At 36.4% G+C, this 24707-nt stretch overlaps 1 protein-coding gene across 11 annotated transcripts in view; it reads right to left on the bottom strand.

Annotated features, from left to right (window-relative positions):
- The window catches only part of MYO6 (myosin VI), a gene marked incomplete at both ends in the record, with an annotated part of 81165 nt that overhangs the window by 48261 nt on the left and 8197 nt on the right, over positions 1–24707 (bottom strand). For 9 of the 11 annotated variants that reach the window (XM_080342005.1, XM_080342008.1, XM_080342011.1 and 6 more), the window contains 9 exons: positions 406–550; positions 2929–3109; positions 5684–5764; positions 11702–11866; positions 13685–13782; positions 16037–16092; positions 18003–18108; positions 19091–19220; positions 21277–21350. In XM_080342005.1, coding sequence (XP_080198131.1) covers positions 406–550; positions 2929–3109; positions 5684–5764; positions 11702–11866; positions 13685–13782; positions 16037–16092; positions 18003–18108; positions 19091–19220; positions 21277–21350 — 1036 coding nt within the window. Of the gene's footprint in view, positions 1–405; positions 551–2928; positions 3110–3999; positions 4009–5683; positions 5765–11701; positions 11867–13684; positions 13783–16036; positions 16093–18002; positions 18109–19090; positions 19221–21276; positions 21351–24707 lie in introns of all 11 variants that reach the window. The other 2 variants (XM_080342006.1, XM_080342014.1) reach the window with 2 other exon arrangements.

Raw genomic sequence — 24707 nt, 5'->3', positions numbered from 1 at the left:
GCTTTCTGCACTCTCATATTTTTGTAGCACCATATTTTCACTTGTATTTTGTAAACCATTAAGCAAGCATTTTGAATAGCTGTGCTTATGCTAACCGCAACTCAGATCACATTTGCAGACGGTCAAGCGGGAGTTTATGGCCGTTTTTTTTGCCTCGTAACAACACGGTCAAAGCCGGTGTCGGGGGGCAGATCCCAAAGCGATGCGGGGAGATAGGCAGCGGGGTTACCCCAGCCCGCAGCTCGCACGGCCGGCCCGGGAGGAGTCGGCGGCTCCCAGCCCCCGGCCACACTGACCGCAGTCCCCGCCGTGCACACCCCGGGGCAGCCCCGGGTAACCCGTCCCAGCGGCGTCACGACCACACGCGTCCCTCCCGCCGCCCCGCCCGGTGCCGCGGGGACTCACTTGATGACCGTTCCTTTGGCGCCCCCTGCCGTGGTGAGCATGACGCGGGTGGTCAGGCTGCCCCGCAGGTCCTCCGGGTCCAGGCCCAGCAGCGCCGCGCAGCACTCCAGCGCCGGCTCGCTCCGCGGCCTGGGCGTGCAGCCCCCTGCGGGCAAGGCCACAGCCGTTACCGCTCCGCCACCCGCCCAAACGCCTGCCCGCTCCGCCGCCCCTTCACAGCGGGCCGCGGCATGGCAGAGACGCAGCTGCGGTTTTACACAGAATTCTAGGGAAAAATACTGGTGATGATCTTGCCGTGATGACTAAAGTGAACGTCAACTCTGAAGCAATGAAAGTTTGCCTTTGGAAACAACTTCATATATTAAACATGAACAGTAATTTCTCAGCAAAAAAAAACAAACGACACACCAAAAGAAGAAAAGAAAAAAAACACACCCAAACCAAAACAAAATCAAACAAACAACAAACAACCAAAACAAATGAAATTCTGTCTTTCCACAACATGGGGAGGTTTAGGTTGGACATTAGGAAAAGGTTCTTCACCCAGAGGGTGGTGGAGCACTGGAACAGGCTCCCCAGGGAGGTGTCACAGCCCCAAGCCTGACAGTGTTCAAGAAGAGACTGGACAAGCCCCCAGGCACATGGTGTGAACTGTGGGGTTGTCACCTGCAGGGACAGGAGTTGGACTTGATGATCCTTGGGGGTCCCTTCCAACTCACGACATTCTAACATCTTCTAAACATAGGCTGCCTAACCTGCTTTTACGTGAAAGAACGATGCCAAAACGTAGAGCTAAAGCGCTAATGCCTAGTAACTAACTGTACTGATTTTAAAACTTTTAGATTTGCATGTTCCTGTAATTCAGGACGTCCTTGCTACGTACACATGGATCAGTAGAAGTGCCTGGCATGGCAGCCTCCTAGCACTTATTTTCAGATAATGGTATGTACATTTTCCCAGGTAAACAGCAGAGAGGTGGATGTGCTTCCTTCAGCTCCACACCATGGCCTTAGTGCCAAAGCTTTTCCAGCCACTATGGGTTCATAAATCCTTAACTGAAACACCCAAACACTTTAGCAGAATCTAACATGTAAACATTATTATGCATCCTGTTTTTCTCAATACAATTTATTTCTAAGGCTAAGCGAAGAGACCAAAAGGGTTAAATAACTAGTCAACATTGCTTCAATTCCTTAACTCTCCAGTGACATTAAGGAAAAAAAAAGGAAGAAGGAGTCCCTGAACATTAAAAGCTTTTGTGAATTGATTTTGGAAGCTCCTAAACTCCATCTGACCTGTAGTAAACAGCTTTTGTTTGGTGTTTCCCAGGTCTTCAAAGCAGCAACAAAACTTTAGAGGGTCTCTGGTACAGAGACATACTGCCTGGAGAAGTTCAAATAAACACCCTATGTGTACATATACAAGGTGAGAGCAGAATAAAGCCTGTATTTGCAATGAACATTTTAGAAGTGTTAATAATTTATTCCAGAAAAAAATGGGAAAACTAAAAATAACCACCTTCTCTGTGACAACCTTAAGCTACCTGGTCTGGACTCAGTGTTGGGCCTGCTTTGACTAGGACACATTGGACTAGAGACCTCCCACAATCTCTCCCGAACAGAATGTTTGTACATTTGTGTGGTGAGTCTGTGCTTGGGGTCAGGAGCTAGTGAGCCGACAAGGCTAGTACTCATTTAATTCATCATTCAAAACACCTTTAAAATGTTCCTTGCTATGCTCTCCCTAACAATTTTACTAAGTTTGGCAACAGCTATATGTACTTGAACTGAGCCTAAGAGGAATCAGTTTCACTGTATCTCATGTATCTTGCAACTCAATATAAATATCAAGATAAATACCTACAAACGTATCTTTTCTGCTATAATAATTTTTGTAGTATGTCCAGACTGAGAGTTTATTCAGTCCTTCAGACATATATGGACAGCAGTTCTCAACTCAGAGAGGGTGATTTCACTAGTAAGGTAAGAATTACTGTTCTCAAAATACTCATTCCTCTTCCTCAGCCTTCCTGCACATTCTGCTACTAAGTTCCAGCTACACTCATACCAACTCATCTCATGAGTGACATCTTGTTTTTGCTGTAACTTTTTTTCCTCACCTCATAAAATACTAACACGATGGTAATTTTTGGAAGCCAAAGGACATAATGCCTTTCCCTACAGACAGACTTGCTAATTTCAAGATGTTTTCATGAAATTAGCAAGAAATTGGACTTCTAAAAATTATTATTAAATACAGAAATCTCTTTTCTTCATATGACACTCTGCACTGAACAATTTCTTGAACAATTTCAGTGAGAGCTATTTTTCTTTCAGAGCATTTAAAGAAGTAAAACTTCAAAATAAACAGGTAGACTTGACTTCAAAATGGTACGAATTAAGACTAAATTACCCTTGAACACATGGCAGCTTTCTAAAGCAATAATTCACATGGAAAGGAATCATCTATAATCAAGAGATATTTTCGGTATTTTTACAGAAAACAATTTATGTTTCATCTAACCTGAAGTGCTCCCAGCTTCCTCAAAATCAATATTTCCAAGGTGAAGGACACCAGCCACTACTCTGAAAAGATCAAGTTTTTCTGCATCATCCAGCCCAATCTTTTTCATTGCTGTGCACATTCTGTTAAAATCTCCATGATCATCTAAGAGTGGATCCTTCAAAGAACCTGCTTTGAGATACTATAAAACAAAACAATAAATCAAATATTCACTAAGTGATTTTAAAGTGAATGTAAGCAATTATTTCCAGTCAAGAATAAACCATAACAAAAAGTATAAAAAGGCATGCCAAACAAAGCAGAAAGACATCAGAGCTCTTCGTACAGTACAGGCTTTGCAAGAACCCTGATTTATTTTAGTTTTTTGATACTTTGAAGCATGATCCTCAAACTTCAGCTTCAAAGCAAACTTTAAACTACCTTCAGAAAGCAGAAGAGTGTGACAGCTAAAGAGAGGGGAATACAGGACAGTGAGAAGTGGAAAGGAAGATGATGGTGAAGGAGGCTCTCAAAGCCCTTATACCAAAGAGTGCTTCTAGCCCCTAGCAGTTGAAAAGGATGATGGAAGGTTTGACAGGCCATGGGAAGGGAGTACAGAACAAATTGGAATTGGAAGAGTTATCCTTATCCCAAACAGACTTATTCAGAGAAATAAACTTGTTAAAGTTTGCTGGTGATTAAGAAACAGTAAAGTTGTTTGCAGTGTTCTACAGGTGAAAAGAATACCAGCTACATTTTAAAATATCGATTTAACATTTTGCTGATTTTCCTAATTTAAATACAACAAAAGCCATTTTAATTATTAATAGTTTAAATAGTGGATAGTAACACATCTGCATGCAATCAAGAGTCTAACTGAACATGCACAGACTGATCTAAGGTTTCACCACTACATTCAAATGTTTTCAACTAAAAAGAATAATTAACTTTAAAGAAGACTTGTTAATATCAAATAAGCTAACATGATTTCTATCAAAACAAAACATCACATGCATCTGAAAAATTCACTTCACACAACATTTAGACACATCAATAAAATTAAACTCCATCTTAATTATGTAAAATGATCACCTCATCTTCCTGATAAGGAAAACACAAAAATAATTTAAGTATTAATTTACTATTCCATTTACTTTTATTAAAATAAACAATCTTAATATCTTTCACAAAATGACAGAGCAAATATTAAATTTCTAATTTAAAAAAAAAATTGAACAATTCAATATATTTCCCATTTAAGTGGCTAGACTAAGTTTTAATATCATTGAAATGTGATTATTTATTGTGCCTTCCAATTGACATGGCTCCACTATTTAATGTTTAATACATACTTTCATAATTATTCTTTCAGTATGTCTTAGTTTAGACAAACACTTATTTCAAATTAAGTGCTTTAGAAGCCACATTTTATGACAGAACAACCAGCTGTAAATCACATCAGTAACAGAACATTGCACAGGTTCATCTTCCAGTAGTAGGAATAAATTACCAACTCCACTACAAGTCTTAATTTAAGGCAAATTAGGTAAACTGACGCAAAATCCCCCAACCCTCTCTTAGCCTGTATGCTCAACAAGAATTAAGCATCTACCAGCTTTCTGCCTCAGAGTAATACCAAATCAGTAGTTCTATACTCACTCTCCACCATCCCTGATTATAGAAAATAGCCTACATTGAAGCAAAAGAAAGTGGAATTATGTGCTCAGTGTTACAACATACAAACACTAGAAATCCAGGAGTAGAATTTACAATGCTGACCTGAGCAAAAGAAATATCGATATTGCCTTCTATAGCCAGGCATGAGCTACCTACAAGCTAAAGCCCAGGTCCTCAAAGGTGAAAGAGATGGCACGATCATTGGGGGAGAGGAGCTCTTGAGTAAACTTATTTTTGTATTATTCCACATGTATATGCAGCTTGCCCTGCTACTGAATCCCAAGTATGGATTTGATTAAGATTTGAAATATCTTCCAGCTATACAAATGAAAAATTCATACTTTGGGTATAAATAGATTAAAATTATATTAGCAAGCAGAGTAGACGTTTACACACCTTCCAATTCACATACACTATTAATTTGCATTAAGTTCTTTAGTGTCCTCATGCAAACAAGCTCAAAGGCTTAAATGCAACAAATTCTGGTAATTCCAGTCTTTAAAAAATGAAAATGGAGACAGGGCAAGAGGAAATAAATTTATGGAAGTTTCAGACTCTCTTCCAGGAAATGCCATTTTCTGCCGTAAGTAATGGGAACCACAAAAAACAATAAAAACTGCAGTGTACCAGGGAGGGGGATATACTCGTCCTGAAAGAGAAGTTCCACTAATGTTTTATAAAACAGTTTGGAGCATCGCTTCAGAAGTCTGGACAATTCAAGTGGCTCTGGAAAATACTGCTTCTGACTTACTCCTAGCACTACAAAGATTTAAAAAGAAAATAATAAAAAAATCTTGGATTGAATTTTGTTTTCCAGAGAATACAAGCTGCATCATTAAGTGTTCTATTATTGTAAGCATAAAAAGGAAACTATTTTATATACTGTCTCATTTGGGATTTTAAGATGCATGTTAATATGTATTTCTAAGACTGAACTCCAAAACTGGAGTTCTGAATATACCAACTTTGACAGTACCCATTTAGACCTATAAAGATGTGTAAAATGAACATTTCATTCCACATTGTAAAACTGTAATCATCATTTTCAAGTCTATCTGCATTACTTAATAATATAAACTAACTGAAGATACAAACGTACCTCAGGACTCTTGCGATTCTGCAAAATCTGCTTGTCTGTTTCTTTGTTAGCAAAGTATCTGGTACAGCCTCGATTTAAATACTGTAACAATAAAAAGTAGAAATGCACACTTAAAGACAGAAGTAAGGGAAACATATGCTCTTTTTTTAAGGCTTGCTCTACCTAGCTGGATTTAATCATATGATACCAACAACATGCTAAGTATTCAGAAATCTTTCCTTGAAAATATATTTATTTACATCAATGAAGTTAGAGAAGTGCAACAGCAACAAACTTCTATTGAATGCTTCTTTATTTTGACAACTAAAATACTTTTTGACACAGCAGGATATTAATTTTGGTTAGTCCCCCAATCTTTTCTCAGTGTTTGACTCTATCAAGTCTATTAATGGAGTCTGGGATTACAGAAAAGACAATTAAAATTAGATATGAAGAAAATAAATTCTCTCACCTATGTGTAAAACCAAACTTTAGCAAGCTGTGTAAAACATCAGAAAACATCTTAATTTTTTTAACAATATATAGGCTTTATATAGTATATCCAGGGGTGACGGGGTAGGATCAAAGAACTTGTGGTACAAAGTCCAGTGTAGTTTTATGGTCATTTTTTCCTCACCAGTGAAATATTTCTACAGGTAGTAAGAGACATAGCGTAGTAAAAGCCTGAAGAGCATTAAAAGCTTATAACATGACACAAGCAGAAGTCTAATTCAGAATCTGGCTTCTGATATCAATCTCACATTGTATAGTAAAGGGAATAGACCAGGCATTCAGATCATGACTGACACTTCCAACAAAATGCGATTGCCAGCTTTCTCTTTCTGATTTGTTCAGTTGAAAGTAAGATGTTTGTCCAAAAGCTTGGACAGAGCCCTTTGTTTAAAGGAAGTGAACCAATTCTTTGCTCTAGCCCATGAACAAAGATGATGTTTTCAACTAGGTGAACACAGATAATTCTACACTTTGATGAAAATTTATATACAAACTTCTAGAAAAAAAAATATTCTTCAAAGCATTTCTAACAGCAGAAGAAAACTAGGTGACAAATTTAATATCAAAACAAAATGACATGAAATACCTTTCAAAGTTAGCTTGGTGTCTAACAAAAAATTGAAAGGTTTTCTTTATCAGCCAATAAGAATGCAAATTGCAGTATACTTTAAGCACAACAATATATCCCTGTATTACAGTATTAGTAACATGATTTCAGAAAGGGGGTGGGAAGTGAAAAAGGTCATACTTTTAAAGAAGAGAGTGTGGAAACTTATCTGACAGGCTGAGACTGAACCAGCACAGTATTCAGTAATAAACTATGTAGGAGACATTTAATCACAAGATAATGGCTTTCATTTGAAAGCTAAAAACTTAAGTTAATTTACATGTTAAACTTAGGAGAAATATTTTTAAAGCAAACAAATACAGAGCTTGAGGTTATGACATATAATATCTAATATCATTGTGCTTCCTGTTGTTGCTTTTTTTAACTCTGAAGTACAACACTCAATTATAACATCAGTGACTCAAACTTGATTTCTCTTCCAGAAATCAAGATGTGAAAAAAAATTCAGCATCTCGTCTCCATCACTTATTCTCAGGGCACAGATTTACTTTCAAAACCATGTGGTGCAGTCCAAGCCACCTGGACCTACCAGGTTCAGCACAGGGTTACCTAATGCCTTTGACTCTCCAAAAACTTCCACAGAGGGACCTGAACCAGGAACAGCCAGGGCTGTGCCCTTTTCTGTGGGTGTGCTCAGAGAAGGGTGTGCCAGGGTGAGAGAAGAAACTTGCAGTTTTTCATAGTCTTTTGCTAAGGAAATTCACGCTTCCCCAAGGGAACTGCAGGGGAAGGATGAATTAAGAGAGAGGTAAACCCCATCAGACTGAGTCTTAGAACCCAAGCTGGTCCTAACTTGGACTTGGTAAGCTAAAAGCTACAAGACAAGTGGCACAACAGACCTGATGCAAACCTGTGACTTCAGGGATGGGGTTTTCTACATAATCAGAGAACCATTTTTTTTCTGAATCTTTTTCTTGCCCCCAAAAATAGCATTAAAATCAACACACTGATCAGTCATCAAAGCCTGCCTAGTATAATATCACTATCTAATATTAGCAACTTGAAAAATGGTATTTCCATGAAATTTGAACCAGAAAGACATGCAGTCAACAAAAAATGTGGTAAAAAAGTGACATAAGCGTGTTCATTCAGAGACATTTTATGATAAAACCTGAAGCAGCAAATGAGAATGAAGAATAAAGGGAAAAAAAGTGTCCTAACAAAAACCATACAAATTGAGGAAGAAAATTAACCTTTTGTAGCTATATTTCCTGAAAATGTCCTATAAAGTGACACGACATGAAAATGTAGTGTAATGACTAATAAACTTTAAGTATATTTATATTGATTTACATACACACAAAGATGGAAATGATCCTAAGTTTTCTTTGTTTTGTAACCAAAGATAATCTACATTAACTTCGAAAGGGAAATAAAAAGTGCTCAAATTTTAAAATTTAATGTGCAGAGTAGACCTTTTCATATGCAGCAAGGAACTCACAATTCAAATACTAACTTATGGTAAAGCAATAAATATGCTTAATTGAAATGAAAGTACCTGCTGCAGAATCAGTACAAGTAAAAAAAATTATGTAGGCTGGTGTGACTATAAACTCTTCAAAAATGAAACAGGCGAGTGTCTTCTGTACAGGCACTCAGGCTGTTCAGTCCTGTACTGCAGCAGCCTGATTTTAAGTAGGTTATAATTCTGACCTTGACATGTACAACCTTGTGTGATCTCAGAAGTAGAGCTTCTGATTAAAAAAAAAATCCCTGAGGAGGGCACACAGCATATTCAGTTCCAAAATTGAAAATCTATTAACTACAAGAAATATTTTTAATGGAAAAGTGGCTGCAACATAAAAAAACATATTTGAAAATTTGTTCAAGATTTTACATTTAAAACATGCAGAAGACTATTGCATAAAATAACTGCACAGTAAAGAAGAAAGTTTTGAAAACTAGGTCCATCTTATATGAAAATAAGTGGTGCTGGATTTAAGTATTGTTTTTGTTGGTGTTTCAAAATAAAAGCTTTCCTTCTAAAGAACAGAAGCAATTTTTTCTTAATAACTATGAGATCAAGTTTCCATCAAATGATGTGCTATACAAAGATGTACTATAAGATACAAACTAAATATTTAAAGGAATCTATAAAGGCCCTTAGGAACACCTTTGAGGAAGTAAGGAAACTTGTCCTAAACTACTGCCACGGCTTTTAGGGAGCAAGATCATCTAGATGCCCCAGTGCAGGTGTACGATGTGCCCGAGATGGAACTGCAACTCCATGCCCGCTGCACGGAGCATCAGTCAGCAGAGACTGACTTGGTCAAGGGATGAGGCAGCAGCCACCCGTTGGGTCCCCAGCGCACACCCGCTTTCTCTATAGTGAGTTGCTAATTTATGTGTCACCTGTGCAACTGAACTAGTAGGAGCTTTGTATCTTCAAGGCTTCTGGCTCTCTCTTGAATTCTCATGACACTGAGTACAAAAGATTTTGAGGAAAGTAACAGATAAGCACAGTCCAAGTTTCATATAGAAAACCAAGTAGGAAGATACACCAACAAATAAAACAATCAACATCATAATATAATTCATTGTAAGCAGTACTCCTCACCCCACTTTAAGGCCAAGGAAATCTAAAAAGATGACAGCCAGTTAATTTACATCGTTGTAATGGCACATGCTCTCCAGGGTTGTGTTACAAAATTCTTCCAAAGCCAAAGCAGAGATGTGATCTGTGTATTTTAAAAATACACAAAATTCTCCTTCTGTGAGACTCCAAGTCAAGCATAAACCAAGAGACAGTGGAGAGATTGAGACGAATGACAGAACACAAGTAAACAACTGACAACTATTTACCAGCAGGACTTGATTTGCCAATATTTTTCTTTCCAATGCAAGTCAACAAAGCACATGGTAAAATTTGTAGATATTTGCAGTTCAAGTGTGATTGTGAAAATGAAAAAGAAGAACAAAACAAAGACCTACCAATATATCTATATTTCATTAAATAGCAGGAATGAATGACTGAAGGCAAGAGTTTCCACCTTACTAGTAAAATTGGTGATGACAGTATAAGATGTGAAGAGGCTTAGAAGGACCCTGAAAGGGACAGCAGAACCTTTCTTTGAAGAGAAAGAGAAGGGACAATAAGAAAAATAATGAGAAACAGCTTTATCAGCAAAGCTGCACTGGTTGGATAAGAGGTCAATAGTATCCATATTCTCGAGAAAAAAAAAATACCACAATAATCAAGATTTAACACACTGAGAAATTAAAAGAGAATTTAAACATAAGAGAAATGAAGTTGGGGTCACTGAGGCAGACAGAAAACAAAACAGATTAAAAAAAAGACTGATGAGGAAGGAAAGCAAGCAAAAGGAAGCAACATGTTATTTGTCAATTATTTCTGAAAACAATTCCGTGAAATCTAAACATAGAGAAGGGGAGGAAAAAGAAGGAAAGCTGAAGGAAAAAAGTTAAGAGTTAAACTGAAGTAGTAAAACTGTTCAGTGGAAAAATGGGTGGAAAAGAATGCAAGAACATAATGGTAGGACAGAAAGCCAGCCTGCTTGTGGGATTGCTACTAGAATCACAACACAGAATCTGGGTTAATCAGGAGAAACCACATAACCTCAGAAAAGTGCAAGAACCCTAAAAATAAAGGATGAGGAGAAGTAAAGGCAGTAAACAAAGCAGAAGTCCTAAGAACAGGCACACTGGATTGAATTAAAAGGCCCATACTATCCAGTTTTTCTTCAGCCATGACCTCTGCTTTGCCTGAGCATTTTACTTTTCTCTCTGAGTTGGGATAACAAAACTGCATATGGACGCTATGCATTTGGACGTACACTGCAGCATAACTCACTATTTCATTCTCCCATCCTTTCCTAACAATTCCTAAAATTCTGCTCTGCTTTTGCCCTGCCACTGAACATTAACTGAACATTTTTAAAGAAGTAGACACAATGATTCAAGTCTTATCTCAAGTCTTAACTGCTGTTTTATTTTAAGTTCCCTTTCATTTAGGTACAGTTAGGAGTACTACATTCAGCACTGATTTTATATGCATTTTATTAGTTTCTCCTTTACTTGACTGACTGGACCTGTAAAAGATTGTGCAAAGATAGCCAAAACTCAGAAACAGTAAGTAGTGCTCACAAAATAATATATTAGGTGAAGAAAATCTAAGAGACAGGATCATTCTTAATGAATACAAGTTATCTTGGCAGGAAGAGCTGAGCATGGGCTTTGGGTCAACTGGAGATAAAAGGGCGAGCTTTCAGCTGAAAGGCACTGGTGAGTCTTGTCATGTAACCTGGAGTGACCAAGAATGACAGAGGAGTATGATGAGAGGAAAGGGAAAGGCTCAGAACTGAAGCAGTACAAATGAGTATAGTATGATAGGAGCACGGTGCAACGGAGTAGAAAAGGCAAGTGATGTGAAAGCACATGGACTGGAACAGAGAGGCACAACAGCCTTGTCACTTTGGTCTGATCTTCAGTGAGAAGCATGAAGAAAAATTAATTTAAGAGAGAGAATCGTGGGACAACTCCTACATCTTCCTAAACACGATTGGAATAGGAAGAAATAAATGCAGTTTTCAGGATTCAAAAGATGGGTTGCGCACAGAACAGTTACATCACAGTTAACATATTCACACTTTACACCTCTACAAGAGCCCATAACAACATTACTAGCAGTTGAGTATAAAACAGTATATTTTTTGAAACAGTAAAGATTCCTCAATTTTAAGACAGAGAGAAAAAGTACAGGAAATCTTGCAATAAGGAAAAACAGCAGACAGCTTTATTTCAGGATCAAATAGATTTAACAAAAAAATCCTCTGATTTTTGTAACACAAAATAAAAAACAGATATTTTAATACGATTTATATGGAAAATCCGTGTATGGCAATATGAAAAGGTTTACAAACACTGACTCTGATACTCACCCTAAAGTTGTCAGGAGAACTTAGATGTAGTTTTTCCCTAATGTCTTCTGGAGCTCCAGCACAAAGCCTGTAAAAGATATGATAATTCCTCTCTTCTTTGCCTTGCACACAGATCCTAGATTTCTCCAGAAGGTAATGTGATACAAATCCACCAACCACCGAGTTCTAGGAGGAAGAAATATTTTTCTGATTATCTGAATATTTTTGGATTATTTGAGATTCAGAAATTTTCAATTTTTATTTGTCTGATCACAGTTTGCCAAAGGGACACTGTTCCAAAGAAGATTAAAATATATCTTCTATACCTAACACATATTAAGCTTAGAAAATAAACCATTCCCTCTATGATAAATTCTCCCCCCAGGTCAGGTATGGTGTATACATACATTCCTCTTAAAAGAAGGGTCTGCTTCACCCCAATAAGCAGAAATTATTGGTAGAATTCCAGTAATTCACTACAGCCACCCTTACATTTTTTGGATGGCAGTTAAGTGCTATTACCACACTATTATAACATCTAGTTGCATTTCACTGAGACTCTTGCAAAGGGAAAGGGGTGGTAAAAATCAGATAATACATATTTGGATAACATCTTAGACAGACTAATTATGAGTGAACATTTTATTTCAAACACTTAGACTTCTTTTCTGAGATGGAATTCTAACACATATTTCAAAAGCCACTTCTTATCTGGCCTATGATAAAATTCCCTGTGCCTAGATAAATTTAGCTAGGAAATTCCTGAGCTTCTGGCCATTACAGCAACTAAGAAGGATTTACTGACTGAAAAAATTTAACTACAGTTATATAGTCATTCAGTCATTCAGGAAGCCCCATTTACACTTATATTTCTTTGAGAAATCAGACCTAATAAGGTTACCACAACATGTAGTCTTGTGAAGCATGAAGTCTTGTTAAAAGGGGCTCAAGTAAACAGGCTGATCTTGTCCTAGAAAGCTGAAACAGGCTTTTAAGAAGTTTCTGAAGATACTCTGAGCAGTATTCGTTTCAGCTGAAGCAATTAATCTGAAACACTATGTAAGTGTTGACAGATAAGATGACAGGTCAGGAATGCATCCTAAACAGAAATTTGGGTCCTTTACCTGAATTTGTTAACACGAACTGGACCAACAGATAAAGTCTTGCTACCCTTAAATGAATTTATTTATTTACTGTCTAAGCTATTAACCAAAAATCTGAAGTTTAGTTACAAAACCTGGTGATGAAAAGAGAAAACCACAAGCTCAAGACCACACGATGAGCTTAAACCCTGTGGGAAGGGACTGCCAGAATTTGTTTCTTTATGTCCTCAATCAGAAAGATGAGGGGGCACATACATAATCTCTACAGGCATCATCGACGTAAGTCTTCAACTTCAGTGTGCCATACAGTTATCCTGAATTGTGGAATGTGTGTATACATACTCTATCCAAGCCAAACTACACCCAAACAAAAAATTTTTTAATAAGCTACACAGCAAATAGTACATCTGACAAAAGCCAATTTCATGACTTCTGCCACATATGTAATACTAATGTGAGGTCCCAGAATTTAATACAAATACATAAAACCACCAATAATTCATTTAAAGTATTAAAGCATTAAAATATGTTTATATCTGTTTATATCTAATATGCAACTCACACTTATTTGTGCATTAAAGGAATGCATAAATACCTAAGAGCAAATAAGTTACTCTTCAAGTATCTCCTTTTGCCTTTTTGCAATGAAGGGAACAATTTTTATTCTTTTGTGGATAGAAGCACTTTTCCTACCAACTTCACCCAGTGCTTTCCAGTAGTGACACAGAACCATGTGACTTTGGTTTTCCTTTCAAGGTGATAGAATACAAATCAAATCTGTAAAGTAGGACAGTAGCTATTTGCTGCAAGACTAATAACTCTGTTCAGCCTACTTCCAAGCTAGCACTTCCATTTTATGGCAAAAAATCATGACTGGTTTTCTGTAACAAAATTCCAGTACCTTTTCATTGAAGTGAATTTCTACAAATTTCCCAAAACGACTACTGTTGTTGTTGCGAACAGTCTTTGCATTTCCAAAGGCTTCTAATAGGGGATTTGCTGTTTAAAAATTTAAAGTGTTAACATGGTCAATAAACTACAAAATAGAAAGAGAGAACAAATGCATACTAATTATTCAGTGAACTTCTTAGGAATAAGGTTTGAAAATTAAAGGAAAAATATTACCTATTAGTAGTAATCAAATTTATAAATTGTACTGGATATACTGTAGTGGAACTTACAATTAAGTAGTTAAATATCACATAACACTGCAAAGTATTTGAATTGACACTGTAAGAAATTCAGAGACAAACACTGCAAAATTTTCAGTGATGTTGTTCTGCAGCAAGTAGGTAAATAACTGATACATAAACTATACGATACAACACAACACACAATTTGACATTTCCCAATGAGCTGTTATTTATAAAACCTAAACTACCCACTTATCCCACAGACAAAAATGCCATTTAAAGGTCATGCATGCAACATGTTAGATGGATGGGGAAATAAAAAATGGATTAGAAGAGCATGTTGATCTCAAAAACAACTTTAAAATGCCCTTTTCAAATTAGCTCAATTAAGTGACTGAATGATTTTATTTTTTTACAGGCTGTAGTTGTCAACATCTTTAAAGCACATACAGAAAGCATGGCAACAATCTAATGCATATATACATACATATATATGTATATATATATATTTAAATATCATGCACAGTTTGAGCAGTTTGAAAATGCTTAGTAGTTATGAAACACACAGCCTCTGAAAGACTGCATTTTGCTAGCTCTGACGATCAAAAAAGACCAATTTCCTAAACTGCGTTAACAGTAAATCATGGAAAATATCTGCAGGATTTTTTTTTAAGGCTTTCAGGTAAAAAATACGCATTGGAAACTACGTAAGCTGAAACTCAGATTTAAACCTCCCACTGACAACCACCTACGAATTCGCTCCTACAAAAATTAATGAATGAAGGAATAAGTACAATGGTTGGATAAATTCGGGATGATAATTCATCATTTAATATGGCAACATCAGCATTAACTTTTTTGTTTTGGCTAGATTTTCATTTTTTAATACTTAAAGCTTAAGAAAATGCAAACCTGACTTTCAAAACTGTATTTTTAAGACATCTTTGATAATTATTCAGGTATGCAAATATTTTACATAATATTAACAGCTTTGAAGAATATATTATGAATAAAAACAAACTGCCAGAGGTCTTTCAGATAGGTTAAAAGTTCCTCTGGTAATACATATGCTGCAAGAATGCCCATTAACATCGTGCCTAAAAAACTTCAAAATTCATGCATCAAATGCTGGTTTAGATTTAAAAGCCCAAACTCTTCTAAGAATACCTGCAAGAACCAATTAATTTTATGGCATACTGTGTCAGGCATTATCCAGGTCTTGGCCACTTTCTGAGTTCCTTTAGCACACAGTGGATTTCACTAAGGAATTCGTTTAAGCAAACCTACAGCAGCAACAAGACATTAAAGCCTGCAGTCCTTCTCTTGAATAATTCAGTGTCTCAAATTTGAAAACAGAAAAATTTAAAGCAATTTTTTTTTTTAAGAATAAGACAATGAGAGTGAGAAAATTCTTAATTAAATCTACTATATAGTATAGAAAAATAAACTGACTGATGAGGCATTTTTAGATTGGCTGACGGTTGTTTGTTTTTGAGATATTCATGTTTTCTCAAAAAGTTATTTTCTGTTCAACTAAGAAGTGCATCCAACATTAAAAAGGCTCAACTGGATGATCAACACAGTCTCTTCTGACCTTGTTTGGGAGTCTTATAAAGACAGGCAAAATGAAAGTGTCCATCCAAATTATGTGCTTTCTGACCAAAATTAAAAATAAACAAACAAAAGATCTAACAGAAAAATGACCCGGAACCATAATTTAGAAGAAGAACTCTGTTTTATCTGACTTTGAGAACTTTATGGTTAGGAGTAGGAATTACTCTTTCTTGATATTAACAGACAGTAATGAGAACATAATCTTGTCTTTGCAGACTTCATACAGCATAAAATCAATCTTGGGTTACATGTACATGTGAAGTTAAACTCAAAAACACATAAAAATTTCCTAAAGCAAGGACTGTATGACAATATACTAAATAAAGTGAATAACAAATAAATGGTTTCAGAATTTAGGATCAAGGTAAACTAATGGTAAATTGTCCTAGGAAGTCTGATAGTATTCCCATCCCAGATTTTATTTTATTGCTGTTGATCAACATTTCAAATTTGAAAAAAAAATTAAAACACTGGAGCCTTTAATGCAATGAAAAAAAATTCAATACCTTCTACAATTCTATCATCAATATCTTGGCCACTACCATAGGATTCTGTCAAATACCTGTAAAGGAAGATAAAAACATCAGTACCTATCATGTGTTAGGTTACCTCAATTCATGCACACAGTTGTGTACCATACTTACTAACCATTCACTAAAGGGAAAGCATATTGATCGTAAGATCTAAATACCTGTATATTTTAAAATAAATGCAGTTTTGAGTTTTCTTTTTTGTTAAAACAAAAATATTATTGCAGACTTCAGATTTTTTTTGATACTTCAAGACAAATTAGAAATTTATTTTAGATGTTCGTATGCAAATTACACTTTTATACAAATATAATAAAACTATTACTGTGCTATCTGTATTTACTAATCTTAGTAAATCTGTATTGATATTAATTTTAGTAAAAGTGTAAGGTTTTATATGCATTTCCTAAACCAAAGGCTGTTTCCATGCATACAGTTTCTGAGCTCATAACTATTAGGGTTAATAAAAATCTCACATGGAGATGGTGAGATAGGAAATTGCAGGTGTATAATTAAGGTAAGACACAATTTAGCAATTGAAGAAAGAATTTGAAAATAAATCCACAGTGTACTTGCTCCAAAGTTTCAGCTTTATTTTTTTTTTTCCCATGCACAGCGTATGCTTCCTGGAAATTCACAAGTAAATCTGGGACAAGTTAAAAACAGTTCTCGAAAATGGGGCCTTCCAAAAAAAATTTCGGAGTAGTAACAGAGCTGTATTAGTACCTTTTGCTTTCCGATCACACAAGGGAAAAACCTTCCTGCTTTTAAAACTCAATGATGTTTTGTACACGGACTCCCTGCGGGCAGGTGGCGGGGAGAAGCACCAGCAGTGATATTTGCCTGCTATGTAATCAGAACTTCCTTTGCCGAGAAGCAGAAGAATGGTGTCCTTTGAGAATAATGTCCTTCGCGACGTTCTCCCAGTGCCTGCCAGCTTTTTTTACTCTTAGCAGGATCAAAGTTAGGATATCCCCTGTAAAAATCATTGCCAGCACCTTGCAATAATTCTTACAGCTGCCTGTTAAAACCTTAAAACCATAGGGGCAGAGAAGAGCAACATGAAGGACAGATAGACAGCCGTGACAATTCTTAGTGGGATGTGGAAGATAATACTGCTACTGTACCTACATAATAGAGGATACATGATGTCAGGGAAAAGGAATTAAAGATTTATACTGGGAAACAAGGAGGGCATGGGGAAGGGAGTGTATCCACACTGCTTGTGCCTCCCTGGATAATCAGGTCACCTACGATACCGATGAATTTAATGGAACAGTGCTTTGCAGTTACAGTGTTCCAGAGTGGCATAAAGCAGTAAAGTATAAAGCAAAGATAGTCAAAAACATTAAAATCATATAAATCAGTCTTGCTTCTTCTTCTATCAGCAATATGGCCTCCACATAGTCTACTATGCTTGATTTAGTATCGGTCATCAAGAACATCAATAAATAAATAAATAGATCCCATTATTCAATCTTATTCCGTAAATTAGGGTAAAAATATATGACAAATCTGCAGTGATCTCAAACTTAAGATTTTGCTTCAGCAAACTAAAGAAAAAAAGATGGAGAAAACAGAAATGCACATTTACGGCAAAAGCAACAGTCTTGCAAGATACAGTTATAATGCCTAGTTATGTTTTTATCTACCACAATACCAGATGTGCAATACCAAAATGACTGTATCATAAACCAAAACTACCACATGACGTCACTACAACCAAATTAAGGTTTCTGTGAATATGAAGCCAGTTACGTATGTTATCATATCAGTATTTAAGTTTAACCCTATGAATTTCTTGTATTAATATGTATGTAGAAGCATCTTACTGAATTATGCCTTAAATTTCCTGATTATTTACAATTTGCTCTCTCTGTTTGTCAACCAAAGGCATCAACACAAGCGATTCACTGAATAACTTTGGTCCAAAAGCACAAACCTCAAAACAAATTTAGTGTTTTCTGTCTTGCCAGCTCCTGATTCTCCAGACACTATGATGGACTGACTCATCTTGAGCACTTTCATGTCTCGGAATGCTTTATCAGCTTAAAGAGAAGAATATGTCAAACAAGACAAAAATGAATATTCAGGAGAGATGCAAACACAAAGTTAAGCTAAATGCAACATTTTCAGGAATAAAAAAAGGAAATATTTACAGTTATGTGTGTTACATTAAGTCTGTTTCCATTTAAATCACATTATAGTTGTATACCCTCAAACACTGAAATATAAGAGCTTAAAGTCTGTGAAAACGATGACCTACTCAGCCATACCCAGGACAAAATAAAACAAAAACTACCAATAAGAACTAGATCTCTTGAATTAAATATATGTACAAAATTGTAACCAATCTTAGTTTAATGTATATTTTAAAGAAAACTTTCAATTGCACTTTGTAACAACTAACAGCTGAGACAAGGAAACTTGGAAAAACATCAGTAGTTTTCTTGTTGTGCAACAGGTACTAAAAACCCAGCTACTTATGCTTTTGATTACAAAACAAAATGCAACATGGAAAGAAAGCTTTAAACAAGTCAAATATTGATTTGTATTTTCCTTTTTTTTTTTTTCTTAAACAAAGTGACTGAAATCAGGTTTATCCTGTTAATAACATTTAGATGCACTTCCTGCCTTTAACACAAGCATATAAAAAGAAACACTGCACGTGCTCTGGCAACATAAGAAAAGGCAAAGGAAATCGCAACACTGAAAGACAGTGCCAATCATAATTAGGTTATTCTTCTAAAATCTGAATTTCTTTTTTGTTTTAGTATGGTTGCAAATTATATTTAAACCACTTAAGACATAAATCACTGGAGGTATAGAATAATCATAAGAGGGTTGCAAGGGTTGCTAATTTCCAAGTTTTCCAAACTGCATATCAAGGATGAGATTTGCAATTTTAGCAATGTTTTCATTTTGTAACAGTTGAAAATAAACAAATAACTGTTACAGATGGCAATGTATAGATAACTGCAAAGTATTTATGTTTGGTTTGTAAAAGACAAATATAGGCTCAATACATACCAATAGCAAAAACATGTGGTGGCAACGTTCCAAGCGATCTACCCTGGTACTTTTTAATAGTATCTGAAGAATATAACTTAGGTATATCAAAATATGGATTCACTGCAATAAGAATATTGGCTACATAGGTCTGTGAAGAAAACAATTAACAGCAAACTGTTAGTTAGTATCCAACCATGTGGTTAACGGCAATTTTCTATTCCTATTGAAGACTCTAGCCTAACAATTACATTTACAATTCTCTCCAGCTAATGCAGATACAAAAATGGATATACTTTCAGAGTTCCTCTAATTATCTTCAAAGGACTTCTGTGAAAAAGCACTTCTCAGGAGAATTTCCTAACCACTGAGCTGTGAGAGCATGTCCTGAATTTGACCTTTCTCCCAATCTCCTTTTAAATTATTTCCTATTGTCCAAGTTACTGGATCAAGGATAGGACGCCACAACCTCCTCCTAAAAACTGCATAAACTAAGCGCTTGGCTCACATAACACACTCTCCTCCAGTAAGGAGCATAATTTTTCAATATCTAATGGAAGCAACTCAGCAGGAAGGACTGACAGGATCCTGCCTGGGAACACGCTCAAGTCAGGCAATAAAAGCATTCAGCCGAGAGAAATTAGCTATGGCTGCTTCCACAGTGAGAAATACAGAATGCAAATGTTCTCTAATAGAGAAAGAATTTGAGAAGAATCTCAAATCAAGATTGCTTTTTACCTTTACAAAATATTCAAAAAAAAGACTGAAGATAACTGCTTTAAGGTTTTGGAAAAAAAAAAACTTTTATAGCTTGGTTATAACGGTCAGATTACATACAAGGAAGAACAGATGTCTGAATCACAGAAAAAAGCAGATTTGCAGCAAAAGGTCTGAAGAAAAAAATCAGATAAACCTTTAGCTTGAATAACTTCTTTGGTTTGCTGTTACTGAGCATCTCCTCAGACAACTGAAATTTGGATTCTATTGTGATACATTGATAGAAGGCTGGATCACATACAATGTATGGATTTTCTTAGATATTTCTATTTTCAGCACTTATTTCACTGAAGGAAAAAACTTCTTCAAGAGCTGCAACTACTACTATTAGTTTTCCTTTTAGTAACAAGGCAAATTACGTTAACCAGCATTAAACAAAAAGCAAAAAAGTCTGTTGATTCAAACTGTATCTTAAATTTACAAGGGAAACGTAGTTAAAATATAAATTGAAACCCTTATTTTTCTCCAGAAAATACACCTGCTTAGGACAACATATTAGTATTTGTTTAAAATTACAAAAGGCTTTATGAACCTAAATACTATCCTACTTCACAACCTGTTCAGTTTTAGAATTTTGCTTCATTGAGATTTTTAGTTTGATTTTTAATTACTATTTTTCCAGGACAGCATTCAAATGGCCATTTTTATTTATTTATTTTAAGCTGGTGCCTGATCTTGAGTCATAAAGAATTTATAGCTATGTAAAGTTAACTGCAACAAACAAAAACAACTATAGCTTCTTCTTATATTTATATAAAAGGGTTTAACTCCAATTAATTTTAGGACAGCACATCAACATATAAATTGATAATTTTCACAAAGACACTTAGAAAATACGTAAAACTGTTTTGTATTATCACTAGCCAGGAAAAAAAAAAAAAAAAGAAGAAAGCAAGCTCTTTCTACTATTTCACAGCTGTCACTGTCCGGGCAGATGGCAAGGACAAAATGTAATTTAGTCAGAATTCATTAAGTACAATTAGGCAATTTGATAGCAATATAAAAGATTAAGATGGACATCTGAGCTAGGAGGTGTCAAAGACAGCACCTGTTCGCTTCGTTCAAAAATAATGAAGAAAGAAAACCATCTTTGCTAAGAGCTACTCTAGTGGCAAAGTAAGTTACCAGTAGGAACAGACCTCTGGGATATAGCATTGTGCTATTGTTGCACATTAACAGTCACACAGAGAAAAATCTACTGCTCTACCTGGTAAAAACTTGCTAACATTAATATGACTAATGTGATTCGGATCTCAAACAAGGCATAATGTTAAAAAAAAAAAAAAAAAGGCCCAAAACCTCCTAATATTCCAATGTTACCATTTCTGTCTATTTTCTGTTATAGGAAAAAACAGAATTGTAAGCAATTGTTTTGTTGATTTTTTGAGAGGACATGAATTAGACTGGTTGTCATGACATGCAATACTTACGTAAATTCTGTCCTTACTGTACCGAACTTTGATATTGTGAAGGAGAGTGGCTTCATTTAAATACATAAGGGAACCTGCAAGTAAAAGACAATCATTTACCATTAAGAGTTCACAACTAGCTTCATATACAGCCAAACAACTAAATTTTAGGATTACAGAAAATTTTACCTCCCCTTTCTTTGGTTATATTTTAATCCCATCTCCAGGGAAATACTATTTAATGGACCTTTAGAATATCTACTGTCTCCTGGTGATTTTTAGATTTTTATATTCACTGATTCACTTGGCAAATACTGTCCTAGAGGCAGCAGCAAGCATCACAGCAACAACAGGCACCAACAGAACCTTCTGTCCTTCAATTCTGAATTTTGTTGCCATCAGACCTCCTCAAAGAAACTGTTGGGGGCAAGAGGAAAATGTTAACAGAACAAAACCTAGGTTTTGTTTTGGTTTGGATTTTTTCTCTTTAGCTCATTAATAAAAAAATAACCAAATGAACTCTGCTGAAATGTTGCAAGGTGGTGGCTCAAGGCAGTGAGTAGGCACCCACAGAAAGCTTCAGACTGCACAGGTTCACATTCTGGCAAAGCTGGTCCTTGTTTTCAGTTCTAAAGCACTGGAAACTGTTAACAGCCTTAATTACAGAGGCCACCAGTTCCCCTCGTAACAACATTAAAAACATTACTCCTAAACCAACTGAGGGGACTACTCATTACACAAACCCCATTTTCAAATATGTTCAGCCCTCTTCTTCTCACCACTTAAAATTCAAGGGCACAACACTACTTTGCCTCGTTATAACTGACCGATTACCATACTGGTTATCCTTACAGTAGTAGCACCACTTTAAAAGGTGTATACATCTGACTGCTGCTGATGGAGTGAGCACTGTGCCTGCACTAGTATCTGCAACCCTGCACCTCACACAAGGGCCACATACACACCTCCCATCTGTAATGACCAAAGTTGTTTCTCAAGTCGGACCAAGTTGAACCGATGCCCCTTCTTGAGGGCTTCAGCAAAGAAAAATTCATTCCAACTTATTTACACAAATGTGGAAGAAAGGCTGGAAGTTCTTATGGCCTGAAGTCAACTTGTCCAGCCACCTTCCCCTGCAAGGACACCTGTAGCTCAGTGAGCAGCTCTTAACATCTCCTTCAATGCTGCTCCTGCTGAACCAAGAGATACTGGCAAAGGATGATGAGAGCTTCACAAGAGTATTTGTGTTTTCATTTTTCATCTCATACCATTCCTTCTGCAGTGGAGCGAGGAGTGGCTCTGCCTCCTACTGCCTACCCCAGACTGGCCTGAAGCAAAGGCAGTTTCAGCAGCCACTTGCAGCCCCCCTCTGGCTTGCATAGCTCCACTGAATAACAGCCCTTCCTTCCCTTAAATGACTAAATAGAGCTTTGCTTCATGCAGCTGGAATCATCCACAATTCTCACAGGACCTCGCAGCTTCTGGGTTGTTTAGAAGAAACCACCTTCCTCTGCAAAATCCCTTGCAGGTACACGGCTGCGCTGGCGCAGGCACGCAAGGCACGCTTTAGCCCTTTGGATCAAAACATCCTTGAAAGCAGGCTTGTGCAGGATATCTGCACAAAGCAGGAGGCCTGGCCTGATCACCACGGCCACCTCAGCAGACCTACATCACTGACTAACCATGTGGTCACCAGACACTGGCACTGTGGGACTTTTCCTCCTACCCTCCCTGGCTGTGCTCAGTCCACCGGGCTGAGAAAATGGTGCCAGGACCACAAACTGCAGTTCTGCCTCCACAGACCTTTTTCAAGCAAGTCATCCCAAGAGAGAGACATTAAAAGCAAATGGGCCAGAAACAGAAACTCATTCTTGCTCCAGTGAAAGTTAAAGCCTCCTTCTCCCCTTGCGTATGCCTTGGGGGAGGGCAGGGTGTTAACTTCTGAAGGTTGTTAATTTTTTGTCGTTTTGATTCTCAGTACTGAGAATCTGCTACATAGTATTTGTCTACATACACTTAAATGATCCTCTCCCTTGACTGTATCTTCATAAGAACCTCTCGGGTTCTGTAGTATGTTTTAAAACAGCCATCAGTTAAGCATCCTAATAAAAACTTGATAATTACCTAAACAACAAAGGAAGGCAGGTTTCAGTGCACCCCTAGTACTCTTTGCAAAAGGATTCCACCCTTGTTCGTGCAGTTATACCTGCAGACTTGGTGCATAATGGGAGCTTGCTCCCTGAGGGAATGTCACCACCTTCACTCAAGACGTGCAAACTAAGGCTTGTGTCAGAAGCTTCAAAATGCACCTTCTTTAGAATAAATCCTTTTAAAAAGTCATCCATATCCAGAGGCAACAGAAGTCACCAGAGAGAGAATTCTGAATATTCATATGTCTCATGCCTTAATATAGCCAGTGTATGTATGTGCATTTAATAGTCCATGTATGTACTTACACACACAAAGTTCACATAAGTGAAGTCAGGAACTAAAAGTTAGGAAATATCAATGTCAAATTTACTCACACTGGCTCTACCGTGCACACAATGAAGCAGGGCTTGTATGGAAAATAATTTTATCATGTAATTGCAATGCTGTGCACCTGCGGAACTATTTTTTTAAGATTAAATTTTTTTTTTCAGATCTGATACCCTGCCCCCTTCATTTTTTAAAACTTTTTTCACTGCAGAAATAAAAACAAAATCTTTTTCTTGGCCATAAAAAATAAAATTCCACATATGGTGGAACCCCCCAAAACTGAGTGGCATTGGAGAGAAGCAGGAGTGTGAATCATAATAAAAATTTAAAAAAAAATAAATGAAAGAAAGAAAAAGAGTAAATGCTTTGTCACTGTATTGTTTGCCATATTTATTAAAAATTCACATTTGAGGAAGGGCTGGATTCTCAAAAAGATGTCTCTTGCAGCCAGTGCATTTGGGATATGGAAGACTAAGGGTGAAAAAAAGCTGTACTTCAGCAAATTACTCCCTAGAAGGCAGTTAATCACTAAGCTTAGGTTGGAAGGGTAAGTGTATTATTAACTAGTTTTTCAGGATTTTTCAGAGCAGTATTATAAAGAGAGACTGAAAGCACTCAATATTTCATAAAGTTCCTTCTTAAACATCAATGTTGTTCAGCACAACTGCTCTCTGACAGAGAAGAAAAAATTAACTTGGCTTTCACACATCCTGGAGATAAACCTCAACTAGAGAATAAAAAGTGAGAATATGTTATAAGTCTCAAAATAATGTTTGACAAGATTACTGGAGAATGCATTTTTCAGTTTTATATTTCACTCACTAAGACAACGATGACATTTTCTCTGATTGGAAGACTGTTTTAACTTGATTGAATAGTACTTTGCTGGAATCTCAAATTACTTCCATAATCTCATTCAAAATTTCAATTCCTTGACTAGAGCACTGAGATATGAGGACATCTCAATAAAATCT

This window comes from Nesoenas mayeri, assembly GCF_963082525.1.
Source record: "Nesoenas mayeri genome assembly, chromosome: 3".
Lineage (NCBI taxonomy): Eukaryota > Metazoa > Chordata > Aves > Columbiformes > Columbidae > Nesoenas > Nesoenas mayeri.
This window is presented reverse-complemented; position numbering and strand designations above follow the sequence as displayed.